This window comes from Furipterus horrens, unplaced genomic scaffold, assembly GCF_987537825.1.
Source record: "Furipterus horrens unplaced genomic scaffold, mFurHor1.1.pri manual_scaffold_6, whole genome shotgun sequence".
NCBI classification, from domain to species: Eukaryota; Metazoa; Chordata; class Mammalia; order Chiroptera; family Furipteridae; genus Furipterus; species Furipterus horrens.
Genome location: NW_028327176.1, coordinates 147,415,696 through 147,437,782, shown reverse-complemented (window position 1 = coordinate 147,437,782; position 22,087 = coordinate 147,415,696). Strand labels below are relative to the sequence as shown.

At 36.7% G+C, this 22,087-nt stretch overlaps 1 protein-coding gene across 2 annotated transcripts in view; it reads left to right on the top strand.

Moving 5' to 3' along the window:
• The window catches only part of ATG5 (autophagy related 5), a 155,727-nt gene that overhangs the window by 27,937 nt on the left and 105,703 nt on the right, over positions 1-22,087 (top strand). For both annotated transcript variants that reach the window (XM_090279714.1, XM_090279712.1), the window contains exon 5: positions 10,999-11,161. In XM_090279714.1, the coding sequence (XP_090135840.1) occupies positions 10,999-11,161 (163 nt within the window). The remainder of the gene's footprint in view (positions 1-10,998; positions 11,162-22,087) is intronic.

The following is a 22,087-nucleotide window of genomic DNA, read 5'->3' as shown; positions in this document are numbered from 1 at the left end:
TTTCTTTTGTTGCCTGGCTTATTTCGCTAAGCATAATTCTCTCTAGTTCCAATCATGTTGTTGCAAATGGTAGAAGTTCCTTCTTTCTTTCAGTACTTATTCCTTGTCATTTTCCCCCTTTGTACTCGTGTTCCTCTCTGTCTCTCTGTTTCTTCATCTTCTTAAAGCAGACCCTTTAGTATCTCTTGCAATGCTGGTTTGGTGGAGATGTATTCTTTTAGCCTTCTTTTGTCTTGGAAACTCCTTATTTCACCTTCCATTTTGAATGAAAGCCTTGCTGGGTAGAGTATTCTTGGTTGTAGGCCTTTGTTTTTCATTGCTTGGAATATTTTTTGCCATTCCCTTCTGGCTTGTAGTGTTTCTGCTGAGAAATCTGATGATAGCCTTATTGGAGCTCCCTTGTATGTTATTAGTTGTTTCTCTCTTGCTGCTTTTAGGATTCTCTCTTTGTCTTTGAATGTTGGCATTTTAATTATGATGTGTCTTGAAGTGGGCCTGTTGGGGTTCATCTTCATTGGGACCCTCTGTGCTTCCTGGACTTGCGTGACTCTTTCTCTCGTCATGTTAGGAAAGTTTTCTGTCATTAGTTTTTCAAAGAGGTTTTCTATCCCTTGCTCTTCTTCTTCTCCTTCTGGAATTCCTATGATACGGATATTATTACGTTTCATGTTGTCCTGCAGCTGTCTTAGAACCTCTTCAGTCTTGTTCAGTCTTTTTTCATTTTGTTGCATTGTCTGGGAGTTTTTGTGTAGGTTGTCCTCCAGCTCGCTGATCCGATCTTCTGCTTCCTCTAGCCTGCTTTTAATTCCTTCTACTGTGTTCTTCAATTCAGAGATCGTATTTTTCATTTCCTCCTGGCTCTTATTGATAGCTTCTATGTCCTTTTTCATGCTCACGTAATTTTCTGTGAGTTCCTTGTAGTTTTTCTGGAGTTCTTTGAAGTTTCCGCTGAGCTCATTCAGCTTCTCCATAATCCATGTTTTGAATTCCATATCTGATAGTTCGCTCCCCTCTATTTCATTTAGCACTCTTTCTGGGGATTCTACCTTTCCTTTTGATGGGAGGTTGTTTCTCTGTCTCCCCATTTTTTTGACTCCTATTGTTTGTTGGTGCTTCTTGGAATGATCTGCACTTCCTGGATCTGCCTCTGGTGGCGTCAGATCATGTACCAGTCTGGCCCTAGGCAGCCTGTTGGAGACTTCCAGGGATCTACTGCTGTTGTCTGTCTTCTTTGATTGTTAATCTATTCAATCTGTGATTAGCTGTCAGGCTTAAGGACTGTGGGTGTGGCAGCTTAATTCCTGTAGGCAGGGCTTTTGCTTCCCCTCAGGCTGACGCCACTTGGAGGGGAATGGTCTACCCGCAGTACTGGGGATGAGTCAGCACTGGGACCCAGTCAGCTGCTCCTCCAGTTCTCCCCCCAAAGCCACCGTGCCAAACTCTCCCCAAGTGTCTCCAGTCCTCTCTGCCTTCCCTCTGCTTGAGCCCAGGGTAAGTGGTGGCCAAAATATTTTCGTATGTGATCCACTTAAGAGCTCTTTTTCTCCTGCTGTTTCTCTCCGGCTAGCAAGAAAGCCTGTGGCTTTTCGCTTTTCACAGCTGATACTATTTTACTTTCCACTCTGTCGCTGTAGGCTGGGAAGCCCAGCTGGGGGTTTAGACCCTGCCCTTCTCAGGGGGAATCCCCGGCTGCTGAGCTGTTTCTCAGCCCCTTCAGCTGCCACCCGTGGGAGCCCAGCCAGCCCTTCCACGTCTCCGCACTCCCTACCGGTCACGTTGTGATGTAGCGGCCTTTTCTGTCTCTCCGTGGTTATAAGACTTCTCTCCAGCTGGTGTTCGGTTCGTTATTCCAGATGATTTCTCCAAAATTACATTGTAAATCCAGACTAGTTCTAGGAGGAAGTTAGTGTAGCTTCCACTTACTCCTCCGCCATCTTGTTTCTCCAGATTTTTTATATATTGCTTTTGGTCTACAACTGCAGAGTTGAGCACTTGCTATAGACACTCTAAGGCCCACGTGTCTAATACAGTTACTGTCTAGCCCTTTGCCAAAAAAGTTTGCCAACTCCTGTTACAGAATAAAGATTGCTCAGGATCTGCCCTAATATAGTCTAAAATTTAAAGTCTTTTTAGGATCACAAAGAGGCACCAGACAGAACAAAACTCAACCAGAAAGACAGTATTCACAATGTCTAGCATACAGTCAAGTATTACTAGAATGCAAATAAGCATGAAAACTGACCCTGGGATATCCCACATTTGGAATTAGCAAAAAATGAATTAAAGCAACTACTAAAAACTCAATGACTTAAAATAAGATCACAAAATTGTAGAACTGAAGAGAATGATATCTGAGATGAAAAATTCACTTGGTGGGCTTAACAGTGAATTGGAGATGGCATAAGAAGGGCTCTGTGAACTTGAAGACAGATCCATAGAAAGTATTGAATGTGAAGAACTGAGAGAAGAAAATAGGGGTTTGGGGGGACAGGACAAAGTCCCAGTGACCTCTAGGGTAATACCAAGCTGTCTACTTACAGATGTGTAATTGGAGTCCTCGAGGGAGAGGAAAGAGAGAATGAACTAAAAAAATATTCTTAAGAAACAATGATTAGACTCACATTTCTTGGTTTCAAACTGTGTGGTACTAGCATAAGGGTAGACATATAGATTAAAAATATACGTGGGAGTCCAGATATAAACACATACATTTATGGGCAGTTGATTTAAAAAAAATTTTTTTGTGAGTGTCAAGACAGTTTAGTGAGAGGAAGAACAGTTTTTTAACAGCTAGTGCTGGGCCAACCGGATATCCACATGCAAAAGAATGAAATTGACACCCATTAAAAAAAATAAGTAGGAATGAATCAAAGACCTCAATGTAAGCACTAAAGTTAAAGAAAACAGGAATAAATTTTGTGATCTTTGATTAGGGAGTGATTTCTTAGGTCTTAACACTTAAAGCACAAGCAACCAAAATATAGATAAATTGGACTCCATCAAAATGAAAAACTTTCATGTCTCAAAGGGAGTGAAAATACAACCTACTGAATAGGAGAAAGTATTGGCAAACTCATATCTAATAAGGGTCTAATATCCAGGGTATACAAAGAAAACTCTTTGAATTCAATAATAAAAAGGTAAATAACCCAATTAAAAATGGGCTTTAAATAGACATTTCTCCAAAGAAGGGATTTATAATTTAACAGTGAAATTAGACAAGAAATTTTACTTTATGAGAAAGTTGTTTTTAAAAGGAAATTCATCTTTATACGTTATGGGGCTATTCATATCTGTTACTATTACTTATATCTGTTTTAGTAAATTGTATTTTCATTGAATTTATCCATTTCTCAAACTTGCTGGCATAAAGTTGTTCATAATATTTTCTTTTATCCTTTCATGGCTGTAGAATCTGTAGCAATATTCCCATTTTTCATTCCTGATATCATTTAAAAAATGGGATTTAAATAAACATTGCACCAGAGAAGATACATAAACGGCAATAGGTACATGAAAAGATGCTCAGTATTAGTCATTAGGGAAATACAAAGAGCAACTCCAGTAAGTACTGCTAGACACCCACTAAGATGGCTACAATCAAAAAGTTGAACAATTGGTGTGAACTGATTGGTACTCACATGTTACATGTTACTGTGGGGAACATAATGGTGTAGCCACTTTGTAGAAGAGTCTGGCAGTTCATCAAATGATTAAACGTAAACTTGCAGTATGACCCACTAATTGCACTCATAGTTATATACCCAAGGGAATTGAAAACATGTCCACTCCAAAACAGGTTCATGATGTTCATATGACATTAGTTATAATAGCCAAAAAGTGGAAGCAACCCAAATGTTTATCAACTGATGAATTTTTATAAATAAAACATGTATTCATACAATGGACTCGAACTTGATCATGAAAAGGAATGAAGTTCAGATACATGCTATAGCATAGAAAAACCTAAAACATGCTGAAAGGAAAGAAGCAAACACAAAAGGCTGCATATTATATGATTTATATATGAAATGTTCAGAAACCTATAGAAACAAAGTATATGCATTGTTTTCAGGGGCTGGAGAGAGGGAGGAGTGACTGCTTACAGATACAGTTTCCAGAGTGATGAAAACATGTAATTAGATGGTGGTGGTTGTACAACTTTGTAAATATACTAAAACCACTGGATTGTACTCTTTAAAATGGTGAATTTTAAGTGAATTGCATATTAATTATATCTCAATTATAAAATAATGGCTACTATTTTCCAAATTTGGGAGAAAAAAAATCAGTGTGTGTTAAAAAAGCTCAGCAAATCCCAAGCAAGTAAATATATAAAAACTACACCCAGGCACATCATAATTAAATTGCTGAGAACCAGTTTTAAATAGAAAGTTTTGAAAGCATCCTCAAAAAGAAAGACATAAGAACACAGTAAGGTAAATGATGACCAGCTTCTCATCAAACAGTAAAGATCAAAAGACAATGGAATGACATCTTAAAGGACTGAAAGAAACTACAAGTAGGAATGAAGAGCACCAGCAATGGTAAATATTTAAAAGGTTACCTCTGTCAACTTTAGAAGAGAAGTGACTGTTTAAAACAAGAGTAATACAGTTTTAAGGAAGGGTTAATAATGTTGGTATCAGTAAAATAAATGACCACAGTTGTCTAGAGGATGGGGCCACTAAATCCTCAGTTAGCTTTGGGTGAGAGAAGAAATCACAAGAAAATTTTAAAGTATTTCAAACTAAATGATAATGGAAGCACAACATACTAAAGTTTGTTGTGTTGTGATTCACTTAAAGGAGTTCTTAGAGGGAATTTAAAACCTTTTCTTTCTATTGTAGGAAACACACTTTACTAATATCAAGAATGAAAAATGGTATATTGCTACAGATCCTACAGCCATTTAAAGGAGAGTAGAAAATATTATGAACAACTATGCCAGCAAGTTTGAGAAATGAACAAATTCAATGAAATACAATTTACTAAAACTGACATGAGTAGTAACATATGAATAACCACATAATGTATAAAGAAGATGGATTTCTAATTAAAAACAATTTTCTCATGAAGTAAAATTTCTTGTCTAGTTCCATTGGTGAATTATAATTTTTAAGGAATAAATAATATCAATCTTTACAGACTGTTTTCAGTAAATAGAAGAGAGGGGAATGTTTTCCAACTTGTTTTAGAGACCAGAATAACTGCGATACCAAAATATGTTAAAGATATTAAAAGAAAAAACGTTGCTGACCAGTATCCCTTGTGAATATAGATGCAAACACTCTCAAGAGAATACTGCCAAATCAAGTCCAGCAATATATTAAAGGACAGTATACCATGACTGTGTTGAAATTGTCCCAGGAATATAGGGTAATTCAACTTTTCACATATCAATTATTGGGTGTGATTCGAATGTTAGAGAAAAAAGGTAGAAAATCATATGATCAAATTAAATAGATGCAGGAAAAGCTTTTAACAAAATTTAGTTCCCATTTGTTATCAAAATGCCTAGCAAGCTTTTGACTAGAAGGGAATTTCCTCAATTTGACAGAGAGTAAATTTGAAAAGCCTGCAACTGAAAATCACGGCAAATGATGCTTTAATGAAAGTTTTACTCCAAGATTGAGAAGAAGATTGAGTGGATGTGGGAGACAGGGAGAAGGAGGAGTCAAGGGGGAAAATAATTTGTTTACTTTTGGGTTTGTTAAGTTTCATACGCCTACCAAACTTATGTCTACTAGATTAATGGATATGTGGGTGCTACAGTCATGAGAAGGATCTTGGTTGAAGACAGATATTAAGACTCATTAGTTCAGGCATAATATGGAAGTAGATAGGTTTAATTCAAGATGAGTATATGGAATGAAAAAAGCAAAGGGATCCAAGGCCAGGGGCTTGAAAAATACCAACATTTAAGGCATGGTCCAGAAATAGGCTCTTGCAAATGAGAGTGAGAAAAAAGAAGAGGAAAACGAGAAGTGTGGTAACAGGGATTTGAGGATGACTACTTCCAGGAGAACCGTCAAAGGTAGTATTAGATGTGTGGTGAGGACTTAAAACAATTAAGGACTGAAAGGTGTCTTAGTTGACCGTGAAGAGAGCAGTTTCAGAGGAGTGATGAGGGTAGCAGCCAGGTTGCATGGATAAGTCAGAGCTGAATGCCAGCTCCCTGAGTTTAAAGGTTGGCTCTGAAGGGAAGAAGAGAGAAAGAACTCTAGCTAGAAGATGTTGAGGTTGAGGGAAGGGTTTTTGTTTTTTACTTTGGGGGTTGGATTTATTTTTAAGAACAACTGGATTTATTTTTAAGAACAACTAATAGGAAATGGTAATTACAGAGAAAAAATGGTTAAAGATAACGTCACAGAAAGAGGGGAATAATTCACTGAGCTGGGTTTCAAAGGTTAAAAAACGGGATGGAAGATATAATTTAGATTGTACCAGGAAAGAAGGAGATGGTTGGTTGCAGGTAAGTTTGTAGATTGGATCTTGGTAATATTAGGAGATTTAAGAAAATCAAGAAAGCTTTTAAAAAATTTAGTGCTGATTTTAGTATTGACACAGTTAACTTCTATTAGCATCTTTTTCATAGTATATTCTTTTCTCATCCTGAAAATGATACTTAAGAAGAAATATTTGAAAATTCTTCTTCTTTCCATTTCCACATACACACACAGCAAAGTGATTTTGGAAATAACATTTTTAGATTTTATAAAAGTAAACCTTTAAACCATGTTCTCATATTTTCACTGTCAGAATGCTGAGTCCACTATTAGAGTGAGTCAACAATAAAATCACATTGCTCCGTGTACGTTAGTTTGCTTGGATTACCATAATAACAAAATAGTGGGTAACTTAAAAAGCAGAAGATTTTATTCTCATAACTCAGGAGGCTGGGAAGTCTGAGACCAAGTCAAGGGCCAGCAGGGTTTGGTTTCTGGTGAGGACTCTTTTCCTAATGTTTGTATGGTTGCCTTCTCACTGTGTCCTCACATGGCCTTTCTCCTTGTGTATGGGGAGAAAGACGGAGCTCTCTAAGGACACTAGACCTGTTGGACTGGGGCCTCGCCCTTATTACCTCACTTAAACAATTGCTTCCTTAGAGGTCCCATCTCTAAATACAGCCACACTTTTATGAGGGTTAGAACTTCAACGTGTGACTATTGGGAGGATACAAACACTGAGTCCACAATACTATATATTGTCAACTTTTGTATTTTCAATGAGAAGTTAGATTCTTTATTAATAATACATGAAATGTTTTATGTTATGTTTTGCTCCATTGTCTTAATAGAGCTACTAATAAATTGAAAGGCTTTTTTCCCTCCCTGCTTACCTTGTAGTAGTTTTAGTTTAGTGTTATTTGGTTGTCTCTTAATATGTCTGGACATATTCCAGACTGGATTAAGATTTTAATTTAAGGTAATAATATCTTAAGTAAATAGAACTTTACAGATCATTTCTGTAAAAGTAAAATTAGGGTTAGTTTATCAGGCATTCTGACATGGAAGATTAATGAAAGCAAGTAAACATGGTGTCAAACTCACCTATATTTACAAGAATTTGGACTGAAAAGATAAGCACTTACACACAACTGCTAATATATGTAAGAAGAGATTAGAAATGTAATGAATCAAGAGTCTGCTTGTAATTTTATTGTGAAGTTTTAGGGAAAAAAGATTTTCCACCCCCATCTCAAGCTAATCATGGCAAAGAGAAGCATTTCACGAGTAGGAGCTGAGGGGGCTTTGGCTGAGACATCTGTCCCTTTATTCATTATCACAATACAACTGCTGTGGCTGCTTAATCAGCCGTCTCCCTTTTCTATTCCTACTCTCATGTTTCCCCTGAGTTTATTTCATGAAAGAATTCACTCCCTTCCTGGATACAGTTAGAGCTTTCTCTGGTAAAGGGTAGGTTTGCAAATATCTGCACTGTCTTGATAGATCTCCCTTTTTTGCTATAAAGACTATAGTCATTTGTAATTGTTAGCTGTCAGTTATACATGTTAGCATTGGTTAAGTTTAGAAACCTTTTTAAAGCAAAGGAAACCTAGGAAAAGCAAAACTTTTGTACTTTCTCTGGTTACAGGAGCCATTGAAGGTCTTAGCCTGTCCTGAAGCAATACTAAAACATGGTGGATTCCCCCTACACCCCCATCGAACTTCTTAAGCAACTGTTTTAAGAGATCCTAGCTCCTTTTTTCCATAATCAGTTTATATACAGTTTTAACAAATTCTAACAGTACTTAAGCTTAATAGGTCATAAATTCACACTATGAAAATATTTTCTTTGGATTATGAAATTTTCATATTTTCTACCCACTCATAATCAGTGTGGCTAATGAGCACAGAGAACTGTACAATATCTGAAAGAGCTATTCTAAATTTATCGATTAAGTATAACAAAGTCAAATTTGTCGTAAATAATTATCATAATGCTAATTCATTTGAATAGAATTGATATGATATATGAGGTCTGTCCAGAAAAAGTCCAACCATTGTTAATATAACGAGAACAGTTTGTGCAACATTGATGTTACCTGGCAGCCAAGGAGAGTGGACTGGAATGCACATGCGTGAACAATGACCACTTCACTGTACTAGTCAGTGGGGACAGTAGGCACTGTTGAGTGAGCATATGTACTGTATAGCCATCACATTCAAAATGACTGAGCTAATAGAGCAATGAATCTGCATCAGATTTTGCGTTAAGCTTGAACATTCCTCCGTGGGAACTATTGGGATGATTCAGAAGGCCGCAGCTATGGGCAACTGGTGATTGGCAGCTTCATCACGACAACACACCTGCTCATGCATTACATCTCATGCAGAGTTTTTCTGAGAAACATCAAATCACCCAGGTGACTCAGCGCCCCTACAGCCCAGATTTGGTGCCCTGTGACTTCTGGCTTTTTCCAAAACTAAAATCACCTTTGAAAGGGAAGAGATTTCAGACTGGATGAGATTCAGGAAAAGACAATAGAACTGATGACAATTGGGAGAACTGTGTGAGGTCCTAAGGTGCCTTCTTTGAAGGGGACTGAGGTGTCATTGTCTGATGTACAGTGTTTCTTGTATCTTGTATCTTCTTCAATAAATGTCTCTGTTTTTCATATTACATGGCTGGATACTTTCTGTACAGACCTTGTACATTTAATTCTTTGTTTTGGTCAGGAAGCCGGGACAAATCTCCTTAATCTAGCTGAATCAAAGGAAATACAGCTGATTGTAAAGTTGATTATGGCAGGGACCCTCTATCCATGACACCTATATCCTCTGCCATTTTTTACTTTTGCCTTTCTACCTCTCATACTCTCTCTTTGCCTTTTTATTTTTATGAAGTGTTTCACTTCCTTATTTTCTTTGCTTTTATGTTCCCGTGTCTGAAAACATCCACCTTAGTTCTTTATGGACCTCTAGTGCAAGAGTGCCATGAAAATGGGATCCCTTTGTACCTAGAGAAGCAATTCTGTTGTCTACAGCTGTTTCCTTCTGTTCCAGGTGACTGTGACCAGTGGGTAGTTTTTATAGCGGCTCACCTTGTACTCAGCAGAAACAATGAGATCAGACTCTATGAAAACAGGAAGATATGACTTTATTTGCATTTAACGACTGTACTGTGAGAAATTGCTATAGATAGTCAAGTGCCTTTTCTCTTAGTAGGAGGACCATCTACTATAACTTTTTAAATTATTTAGGAGCTTTTCGTGACTTAAAAAAATTGAACGTTTTCTATTAATATAGTAACAGAGTAGGCTATGACTAAATGCTATTTTCTACCATTATTATTTGACTCTTTATTGAAGGATTTATCGAGCAATGTCTTTTTCTGTAAAATAACTTTTGAATGTAAACATTAAGTATTTAAGTGTTATGGAGGAGGTGATACTTTTACTAAGCAAAGGGGGGTTCATTCACATGGCACCTTAGTGTAAGACCCAACAGTTGGTGTTGAGAAAAAGAGTTCTTTATTTGCAATATTCCTACTGGGGGGTGCGGGTGCTCTGAGCACTTCAGCTCAGAGCCCTGTTCTCCCATGAGACCCAGCACTTCCCTTGTTCCCCAGAAGGCTGTAAGACAAAACGAAACCCATCAGTTCCCCATTCCTTGTCTGTCAGCTCTCTCCTTCAGGATCTGGGGTACGATGTCATCAGCCTCCATAATAGTTCAGAAAACCTTGTGCCATCTTACGCTGGGTCATGGTGAAGTCCAGGAAAGGCACAAGTCCTACGAGAGTGTCCTCTCCATCAGCATTCCCAATAGCTCCCATCCATCCATGCCTGGTTGGGGGAGAGGTCTCTCCCCCTTGCCCCGCAATGTCACAGTGTTCTCCATGCTCTTAATCCAGAACCACATGGCACCTCCTTATATACCCGACCTCACAGCCAGCTGGTAGGGTCCCTCTGCAGTCTTTTAAACCACGTGGCCCAGAGCCCAAATTGCCGCAACATTTCCTTGTGGCTCTCTCCTTCAGGAAAGGCTCAGCTATCCCCTTGTCATTGATATGTAAGCATCTTAAAAGAGTATCATCCACCGTAGCTACCAGCCTTCCATAGATATGAAAAGTACCTTAAAACTGTATTATTTCCTTCCTCTTTCCCCAAAACCTGTGGGGACTTTTGGGGACCCCTGTTACAGTATTGTATAGTGGTTAAGAGCTGGGAATCTGTCAGATTAATCCTAGCTCCACTACTTACAAGCTGTATGACTATCTGCTCCCTGAGATTTGATTATTTTAATGTAAAATAGTAATGACAATAATGCACATACCTTATAAGGAGTATTTGGAAAAGGTATAAAATATGCCAGATAGCTAAAAATTTTTAAGTTCATTCAAAAAGTATTTGGAATTGTACTAAAATCTCTGTATTGGGAAGGTAAGAGATGGTTTACTAAAAGTTTTGGAAAATGGGGGGAGATACAGTTCTTTAAGAAGCTAATTTTATACTCTTTTATATATATATATATTTTTTTTTTTTCCCTTTGATAGGGTTTTCCAGAAAAGGACCTTCTGCACTGTCCATCTAAGGATGCAATTGAAGCTCATTTTATGTCTTGTGTCAAAGAAGCTGATGCTTTAAAGCACAAAAGTCAAGTAATCAATGAAATGCAGAAAAAAGATCACAAGCAGCTGTGGATGGGATTACATAATGGTAAATACAGCAGTGCTAAATTTCAGAGTACCCCTTTGTAAAGTATGGAATAACTATAATTCTGTGAGTAATTGGCTGTATTTTAGGATTGGTGGTACAAGTTTAGATTCCAGTCTTTAGGCATAAACTTTTACAAAGAAGCTACCTTTAGTCATTTCATACATTGTACCCTTCCAACATCTCTCTCTTCTGGGATTCCCCAGCATTAGACTGATTGATTTGCCCGTAACATATGGCAGTATGAAATTCCTGTGTTTAGCTTCCAGAAAAAGTGCCCTTACTCCTAATCATGATCCTTCTGGAATTGCATGTGAATACCCTGTTTGCATACCAAAGTACCTCCCTTTGGGTAGGGCATGAATACTGCCCTGTGTTTTCTTGGGACAGTAAGACTTGCTTTGGTGCTTAGATTCTCTCTCCTGGCTGGGACTTAGAAAACACACTCAAGCAAAAACTGAGGGCAGTCTGCAATGTACTATTCTTCATCTTTGAAGAGATCATAGCTCCTTAACCTTGCCTGCACTGATTACCCTCCAGTGCCTTCAAACAGTTCTGTGTACAGGAAGTTCTTGCTTTGCAGAAGTCCAATATGCATGATTTTAGTTAACATGTTTGAATTAAATAATAACATGTTTGAGTTAAATAATTACTCCCAGTTGCCAAGAGAGTAAATAACTTTTTTTTGTAACTTTATATAATCACTGATGGTAACTAGACTTTTTATGGTAATCATTTTGTAGCATATACAAATATTGAATTATTGGTGTTGTACACCTGAAATTAATATAATATTATAAAAAGAAAAATATACCAGTTTCCCAAGAATACGGTTCAAATTTCATTTGCAATGGTATATATTAACTATGAATAATTACATAAAGTATGAACTTTATTGCTACCTCTTCAGTCCACAAATCATTACATAACAACACATATGCATCATGATCAGTGATCAGTCAATTTATTTTTTCAGTATCTGTCAGGGAATTGTCATTATGCATCTGCTGTTTTCATCCACAGACAACAAAGCATGTAATATTATCTCCTTGTCTCCAGTGACAAACCGACAGAACATTTTATCACACTGGATAACCGAAAGAGGGAATTGGCCATAAAAGGTGAAAATGAAGTAAAGAAAGAAAAAGTGAAATTTGACTAGAACGTAATGGAATTAGAGAAGACATAGCCGACTGTGACACCACTGCCATCTGAGAGTTTAGATAGCAGCCACAGGAAATGAGTGCAGGTGAACTTTTCCACATAAATGTGAAAGTGGTTGTGACTAAAGGATGACATTATCCCAGAGGAAGTGAGGCTGGCAAAAAACAGTAAAGGGACAGAGATATTTCATGACATTGAAAGTGCAAATAATAATATATTAGAAACTGATGTAAACTCATGTGACAATTAGCTACAGTTTGTGAAAGATGCTTGCTTGTAAGTTACATGTCAAGGAAGCAAGCACTGTTCAAACATGTTTAAGTTTTTGTTTTTTTGTTTTACAAAGAAATAAAACACTAATTCTTCGTGCTTCTAATGTTCTAAATTTCTGTGTACTAAATAAATATTAGTCTTAAATACTTTTTTCATTTTTCTATACATGTATAACCATCAGAGTTTTTTATGTTTTGACAATTTTTTAAACATCACAAAACAATCGTAGTTTTTCCCCTTAACTGTTAAGATCACTTTGTATGTTTACACCTTGCATGGCCACTTTTCCAGTCCCATACTAGTGAGCAAAGCAAGGGCTACCTATATTTTATCCATCTTTCATAGTTGTTTTTTGACAGGGCGTTGGTCCAATATAAGGTTCTCTTTCATGGCAACAATTAGAATAAAAGAGAAAGTCTCCTCCCCCCAAAAGAGAACTATTAATTTGAAAAAGGTGATCCAACTTTTATCTTTTGACTATATTATTACCATGTCAAAGAGGTGTTTGTAGTTATTTAGTATTTATTAAACTTTCATTATACAAAATACTGAATATTATCTGACTTTAATATGCAAAAGGCGCATATTTAATGACCCTGTGTACCACAAATTAAATTTTCTCATTTTTAAGTTTCTTAGATTGACCTGAGTTACATGGAGTTGCTCCTTAGTATCATATTTGTACCTCTGGTATTTATAAACTACATTATGGCAGAGGCAGGCACTGGGCCTTTCACCTCATTTATATTACTGAATACACAAATTTTTATTAAATGATTTAAAAAATTTACAATCCCTTAAGGTTTACTTTTCCCTTTTCCTTGCTGGCTATTTGAAGATGAAGGGATATTTTAGGAGACTTGTGAATCAGAAGATTGCCTAAATGGGAGACAGGAATCTTCTAAAGAGAAAAGGGATTTGGGAATAATTTAGCTTTGAATTAAAGTAAATAATTTAAACGGATATTTAAGTATGTTCTTGAACTCTTTTGTGAATATGATGAATCAGCTATAGGGAGCTTGGGGATTCAGCAGAGAATTCTGAAAATGATTGAAATGTTTCCTCTGGGGCATTTGGGGCTGGGTGTGGAGAGTGGCTATAAGGCTGTGAAGACAAAGGCCTGATTTCTAAGGATCAGCTCTACTAGGAGCTTTTTAGGGCAGCTCACTCAGCTTTTTTATTTTCAATTTATCTGTGAAATAAGAGAATATCTGTTTCTCTTACAGGTGTCTTTAGAAGCTTTAATGAAGCACTAATACAGTTTATGTGGAAGTGTTTGAAAGGAAGCATAACTGTCTTGATAAAAAGAATTATCAAGAAGTCACTTTGAGACTCTATAACAAGGTTGGCAAACGATAGTCATAGGCCAGCCACCTGTTTATATAAATAAAGATTTGTTAGAACCCTGCCACACCCATTCATTCCTGTATTGTTTATGTCTGCTTTCATGCTACAACAGCTGAATTAAATAGCTGTGGCAGAGACCATGTGGCCCACAACCTAAAATGTTTACTGTGTTTGACCCTTCTAGAAAATATTTGTCAGCCCATAGGTTGACCAGACCAACAGCTCATGTTTATTATTGACCTAAAGCATGACTCAAAATGTCACACATTCAGAACTTGCTATAACGTAATGTATCATACCTAAGTCTAATACTGCCTTTGATGATATTAAGTTAAATATTATAATTACTTTACAAATTGAGTTTTATTAAATTCCATTAAGCTGGTATATGGTTAAAATATATTCTGTTCCATTTTTATATTTAGCCATAAATTATTTTTGTAGCTATTACGTTTGGTTTTGTTTATACTGATAATGATAGGGCTTATACACTATCATTATGGTATCCTGTGGATACTAGAGACCTTGATACTTTATTCATTTAGGAAATTTTTGGCTCGGTGAAGGTTGTTTGTAGAAAATGTTATCTACATTAAGATAAATAGATGAAAGGTGGGTGTAGTAGTAGTTAATTTGTTCCTTCCGTGTAGAATGCTCTTTCCCATCTTTTTTGTCTGTGTTACTTCTACTTAAGCCCTGGCTGGTTTGGCTCAGTGGATTGAGCGTCGGCCTGCGAGCTAAGTGTCGCTGGTTCGATCTTCCAGTCAGGGCACATCAGAGAAGGAAAACTCTGACTCCAAAAAACCTCCGCTGCCTTGCAGCATACCTCTTCAGGGGAAAGGCTAAGGGAGTAAACCCCGACAGAAAATCCGGAGCCGGAGTCCCTAAGGCGGTTTGACGTTGTAGTTAACACCGGCAACTCCTGCGGCGCACCTGAAGCCAAGCTGTATTGACTCCGTCTTTCCCTTGGACCCTTCAGCTGCGAAGAGAGGGGGGGTCTGCTGCATGGGCAACAGCAGACCCTCCATATCACCCTGCCCAGGCTCTGTAGCTTCAGCTTCACTGGAGAGGACACTCCAGCGTCATCACAAGATGTCGATTCAACACGGGAGGAGACAGATACCGTGTCACTCCCGAGTTGGACTGCACAGCCATTCTCGGCGGTGCAGATAGACACTTAAGAAGCTACACCATCGTCTCTCGAGACGGACGGCTGCCGACGACTTCTACTTAAGTTTTTTGCTCATCTCTTTTGTCACCTTCTATGTGAAGCCTTCCCTCTTTTTTTAGCCAGGAAATATTAAACATCTGATATGTGCCTGACACTATACCAGGAGCTCTAGGAGCTAGTAATCACCCAGCAGTGATTAAACAAAAATGGATGCTGTCTTCATGGAGCTTACAGCCAAGTGGAGGCAGAACTATTGTTTTCATACTATTGTGACTCCTTGTCCATTTGTATGCACTTTTGCTCCCATAGTTCATCACACTCTGGAATAGTTATACTTTATATATTCTGCTAGAATATAAATTTCTCCTGGTTAGAGTGTATTACACATTTGGGTATCCTAGTCTTTCGCAGAGAGTAGACAATAAATATTGACTGAATAACTTTTATTCCTTTCTAATATTGTAAGGAAGCCATATTAATAGCTTTTTTTAAATAGCTTAATATTAGTATAAAATAGAGGAAGTGCCTTGTTTGAATTTGTTTACCAAAATAGATTTTATGTCGAAGGATTTTTCCATTTAAAATAAAGTGCTATTAATTTGTACATCAAAGGTATTTCATTTTTTGGTTAGTATAATTGCAAATTGGTCAAGATTGAGACATAGCAGATGGTAAGTTTATTTATTCAGAACAGCACCTGCAGAACATAACAACGATTTAAACAACTTTGAATACTTTCAATGCTAATTTTAATTTTTCAGATCTCTGAAAGAGAAATAAGAACAGCTTTTGAAACCAAGAAAACTCATTTAAGACATACTCTGCCTTTCAGTGTTTTTATGTGGATTTTCATTTTAGATAAAGAAGTATTTAACCTCCCTGTGCAACAGTTAGTGACTGCGCGCACGCACACCCGCCCGTCCCCCCCCCCCAAAGAAAGTAACATTTTTATTATTTATGAGGCAGTTGTTACATGTGCAGGCTATTTTCTATTAAATATCAAGCTGTTTTTCTTACAAGCTAGAGATTTTTAGGAAATCTCTAAAAAATATTTTTAATGTAGAAGTTAGTTTTCAGCCTTAATTTTCTGTATATGTTAAAAAAGAAAAGATGGCATTAAATAAATTCCGTAGACCTTCAAGTAAATGCAAGTTTTGACTGCTAAATACATTGAATATATACATTCTTTTTAAAGTGTGGTTAATCTCTTTGAGCTAAGTAATGTTTGAAAGAAATTATTTGTTAGTGTGCCATTCTAACTTAAAACTGATTTTTAAAAGGACATAGTGATTAAAGATGATTTTTATAACAAGTTGTAACATTTTGAAAGTTTTGTTTGGTAGGTTATGTAAAAGATAAATACAATGGTTCGAGCTCTTTGGGTTGTAATTACATTGCTTTGTTTTCATCAGCTGCATATAGTAGAATAAATATTTGACTGAGAATCTGTTGCTCAGAGAAGAGCATTGGACCTGATCTTTACTTGCCAGCTCTTATCGGTTGTGTGGCCGTAGCAGGTCACTTTTCTCTGCAAGCTGGTGTTTCCTTATAAATGTGAAGGTGTTCAAACCTCACAAGACTCAAATTCAAGGACTATAAAATGGTAGTCACATATACCTGAATTCTGATAATTATTCTCAATTTACTCTAAAAGGATCTCTTGTAAGAATAATTAATGTTCATAATTTCTCTCTTTTTCCCTTTCTCCCCCCTCCACCCTCTCTTTTTCCCCTCTGCCCCACTTCCCACCCTTTTCTTCCTGGCCCTTTTAAGTGGGACTTAGGTGGAAAGTAATCGATAACTTGGCAGAAATATGTGGTGTTGCAGTAGAAAGATGACTAAAAGAGAGGAGATTCTGGGACTCAGCCCTGTAAGAGTGATGATGTAGAATGTGAGTTAAGAATACCTTGGCTGCTGAATGGAGAATGAAAGAGGGAGCCAAGAGTGGAGATGATCAGGCTGTAGTAGAAGGCTCAGGAATAAGATGATGGCGGCTTTTAGGATGAAAATAGTGTAACAATGAAACGCTTGGCCTCTTTGACTCCATGTCCAAGCCTGCTTTGTTCTGGCTTTCAAGTTAATAGCGTCTACTTGGTCTTGCATATAGACATGCAGGTCATTAGAGGAATTCCTCTTGTGGCTTGAGTTTTACAAAAATAGTCTCTTATCAAAAGGTGCCTCTACCCAAGGAGTAAAGGAAGTATGTACGAAAAATAATGAATGTTTATCAAAGATTTGCAGGAACGTCCTGCAAAATCTTCCTTGGATCCCTGGTGGCCCCCAGGTGTCTATGCTTGTCAGTCATCTCTTGCCTTTCATATTTCCCCTTCCCCTGACAAAAAATAAGTCTCAACTCCGTATTTTCAGATGATGGATTGGAGGATTCGGTGTCTTGTCTTCTCAGTTGGTGCATTCTCAATCATTAAGTCTTTCCTTGCTCCAAACTCTGATATTTGGAGTTTTGGCCTTTTGATGCATTGGGGCACAGGGACTGTGTACCAGTAACAATAGCAGAGATGGAGAAAAGTCAATGAATCTGGGTTTTTTTTCCAGAGGTAGAATTGATGGAATCTATTGTTAGATTGGATATCAATTTAGGGTGAAAAAAAGGAAAGAATTATTCTTGGGTTCTGACTTGGGCAGCTAGATGGATAATGGTGCTTTATACTGTGACATGAAGTAGCTAGGTAGAGAATAGGTTTGGGATGGGGAACAAAGCTTAATTGAGAACATAAGCTTTGAGGTCAAAAGTTTGAAATGTCTCTGAGACATTCATGTGGAGATGTGTTGAGTTAGGTGCTAAGTATTGTGTATGTCAGTAGATGGAGAAAGCTTAGTAACAGATTTGAATCAGATGCTACAGCTTCTAATTTCATACGTGTTTACTTTCACAATAAGTGCCATCTTTATTTTATTTTTACTCTTCCCAGTTATACAAGGCAGTGAAACATGGAGCAGCCCCTTAATATCCTGGATGTTTGACAATTCCTTATATCCACTAATCATCATGTGCTTTTCTTTCTGCATACAGCAGTTTGCCATTTCCGTTATTGTTTTTGCTTACAGTAGAATGAGGTGAATAGGTTAAGTCTGAAGCTGTGCGTGGCATTCAAGGATCTACAACTTGGAGAAATTTACTTAGAGCAAATTTGTAACCTGCTTAAGCATTCAGTTAAGTTTTACTATGGAACAAACAAGTATTTTACTATATTATATGATGTGTTTTAAATCAATCTCTCAGTATTCCACTTTCTGTAATTAAAAATAATGATGGAAGTCTAAAAAGTTTATGCATTGCATTTTAATATAAAACCATAAAGGTACCTTGCGAGGCTTCTGGAGAAATACTGCTCTTGGAAATTACATGATTTAAGTGAATAAATTTGGTAATAATTTGGATCGTAGCTTCTTATGGTACGTTGGGTATACTTGACAGTGAACATCATGGATAACAAAACTGGATGAAAACATTTAAACAGTTAATTTCATAATATACTTTAGATTATACTAACATAACTTTATTGGGAAGAGTCTTAATAACAGTGAATGGTCATATGTCCCAGAGTTCATCAAGGGTGGGTAATCTCATTTTGTAAATGAGATTCAGTTGATAAATCTATAGATCTATATGACTAGATCGATACTTAAGTCTAAAGTCTGATGAGTAATTGAAAATATTTTTAGTGAACTTGTTTCAGGAATACAAAAGTTTAGTTTGTAAGGTCCTTTTAAACAAAATTTCAAATCATCTACAGTAAAAAGACTACCATATTTTTTCCTTATATTTGATTTAGTTTAAAAAAACCTTAAAAATGCATGCTTTCTAACATACTTTCATTTTTTTCCCTAAGTTTGGGGAGGTTCAAGAAACTTTTCTTATGAATATGGTACACTATATGGAGAAAACACAAACAAACATATGTCTGACCAGTGATCTTTAGTCTTGGGAGTCATGAACATCATTACTGTTTGAATTTATACAAACATAATTTTTAAAAATTCTAATTTTTTAAGATTCGGGTATAGCTGACATTTAACATTATATTAATTTCAGGTGTACAACATAATGATTCAATATTTTTATATATTGCAGAAATGATCACTACAATGTCTTGTTAACATCCATCACCCTACATAGTTAGAAACCTTTTTTTTCTTGTAATGAGAACTTTTAAGATCTCTCAGCAACTTTCAGATACACAATACAGTATCATTAACTATAGTTAACATGTGGTACATTATGTCCCCAGGACTTACTTATTTTATAACCAGAAATTTGTACCTGTTGACTCCCCTTACTCATTTCTTTCACCCCTCCATCCCTGCCTCTGATAACCACAATCTGTTCTCTGTATCTGTGAGCTTGTTTTTTGTTTGTTTGTTTCTTAGATTCCATGTACAAGTGAGATCGTACAGTATTTGTCTTTGATTCATTTCACTTAGCATAATGCGCCTGAGATCCATTTTTGTTGTCGCAAATGGCTGAATAATATTCCATTCTATAAATATACTATATTTTCTTTATTTATTTATCAATGGGCACCTAGGTTGTTTACATATGTTAGCTATTGTTAGTTATGCTGCAATGAATATATATGTTTTTGAGTTAGTGTTCTCATTTTCTATTTCCAGTAAATACCCAGAAGTAAAATTGCTGAATCATATGGTAGTTCTAGTTTTAAATTTTAGAGGAACCTCCACACTCATTTCCCTAGGGTCTGTACCAATTTACATTCCCATCAACAGTGCACAAGGGCTCCCTTTTCTCCACATCCTCTCTTGACATTTTTTATTCTTACCTTTTTGATAATAGCTATTCTAACAGGTATGAGGTTATATCTCATTGTGGTTTTGGTTTGCATTTCCTTGATGATTAGTGATGTTGAGCACCTTCATGTAACTGCTGGTCATCTATATGTCCTGTTTGGGAAAATGTCTCTTTAGATCTCATTTTAATCAAATTGGAGTAGCTCTTTCTTTCCTTTTTTTTTTTTTTTTTTTTGCTGTTGAGTTAAATGAGTTCTTTATAGATTTTGAATATTAATCCCTTATCAGAAATATTATTGGCAAAATATCTTCTCCCATTTGGTTGGTTGCCTTTTTGTTTTGTTGGTGGTTTCCTTTGTTGTGCAGAAGCTTTTTAGTTTGATGTAATCCTACTTGTTTATTTTTTGCTTTTCTTGCTTTTGCCGTTGGTGTCTGATGCAGAAAATCATTGCCAAGACCTGTGCTGATGTATATATACATAGTTTAACTTATTTTGTTTTTGAATGAATGCTTTGTTTCAAAACTTAATTTCATGATTCTCCTTAAGAAGGAGAATAACCGAAGTGTATTTACTTTCCTAATATTTTTTTGTTCTGTCAGCTCCTCGTGACTTTTCCTAGACCAGTTTTCTCAGAGTGTAGACAGCAGTCCAGGAGCGTCGGCATTACCTAGGAGCTGGTTAGAGATGCACTCTCGGCTGACTGCGGTGGGTCCCAGCAGCCTGCGGTTCAGCAAGCCCTCCTCCAGGTGGTTGCAGGGCGCTAAATTTAGTTTGAGAACTGCTGCTCTGGAACCGTATTTCTCAGCCTTGGCATTATAGATATTTTGGACTGGATAATTCTTGAACGCTGGGGTAGAGATGGGGCTGTCCTATGCACTGCGGGATATTTGGCAGCATTCCTGTGCTCCACCCACTTACTAGAGGCCAGTAGCACACTACACCCCACTCTCAATCATGACATTAAAAATGTCTCCAGACATTGCCAAATATTTCCTCAAGCAGGATCATCACATTTGAGAACCACTGCTCTGGAGAGAGGTGGTGTAGAGTTAATAGATAAAACTACTTTTCCTTTAGAGTAACAGTAACTGCATACTGGATCCCCAGTGTCTATCCTAGGCATTTCACATGAATTATTACTGTTATCTCAACAACCTTGTAAGATATTTTTGAAAGTGTAAAGCCTGAGCCAACCCATTTATGAAGTTTCTCATCTGTTTCACCAGCTCAGCCTTGAGAACTAGTACGTTCAGTTACTATGATGACTCATTTAGACTATATTTGGAACTATATTGTTTAAACAAAAGGAATTTGGCATATAAACAAATTAAACAGTTATTTTAACCAGTTAATTATTTCTTATATGTAAACTTAGCCATAATTGTTTCTGTGTGATGGGGATTATTTTATTTTTGTTGAGGTGACTACTAAATGGCAAATGAATCAATAGTATGCTATGATTTCAGTAGGACCAATTGTGCTTACATTTTCGGAGTAACAGGTGTCTTTTTTTTTTTTTTTTTCTTTCCTTCTTTTGCTTCCTTTCATCTCCCTCTCTAGCTTTCCTTGTGGCATTTGATCTAGTTTTGCATGTATTAATAACACTTCTGTCTCTCTTACCTTTCATTTAAATTCATCTAGTCTCTGACCGATTCCTTCATTATCTTTCTAGGGTCTGGATGGCCAGGTGAACATATTAACTCAACAGTCTAGCCAGTGTATGACCTGTTTCCAGGACCTATGTCACGTACTTTTTAACGAAGACATGGAAATTACTTTATTGAGAATTTCAGAATTTCAAGCCTCTCCTCTCCCACTCTTCTGTCCTATCTCTGTGACATTTCTGTTTACTCCATCTCTGCCTGTGCAGACCTGTCCTGATTTAGTGGCTGTCACAATGGGTTCTGGATGTCAGAATTCTCTGTATTAGTGATGTCTTTTCCTGAACCAAAGAAGTAAGTGCAGTTCAATAATAGTGCTAATTTATTATTATTCATTGCATGTCTCATTGCTTTAAAAACTATAGAAGATTCAGAAATTCTTTTATGTAAAAATAGCATTTAAATATTAAACTATGCCAGTTTTTAATTAGCATTCTGAGAGCTTCAAGATTTTAACCCAAACACTAAAAAACAGCCCATTAAAAAAAATAAATACAAAATAAGTACATTTGTTCATCTAAGATGCAGTGTGTTCAGTCAAGTAC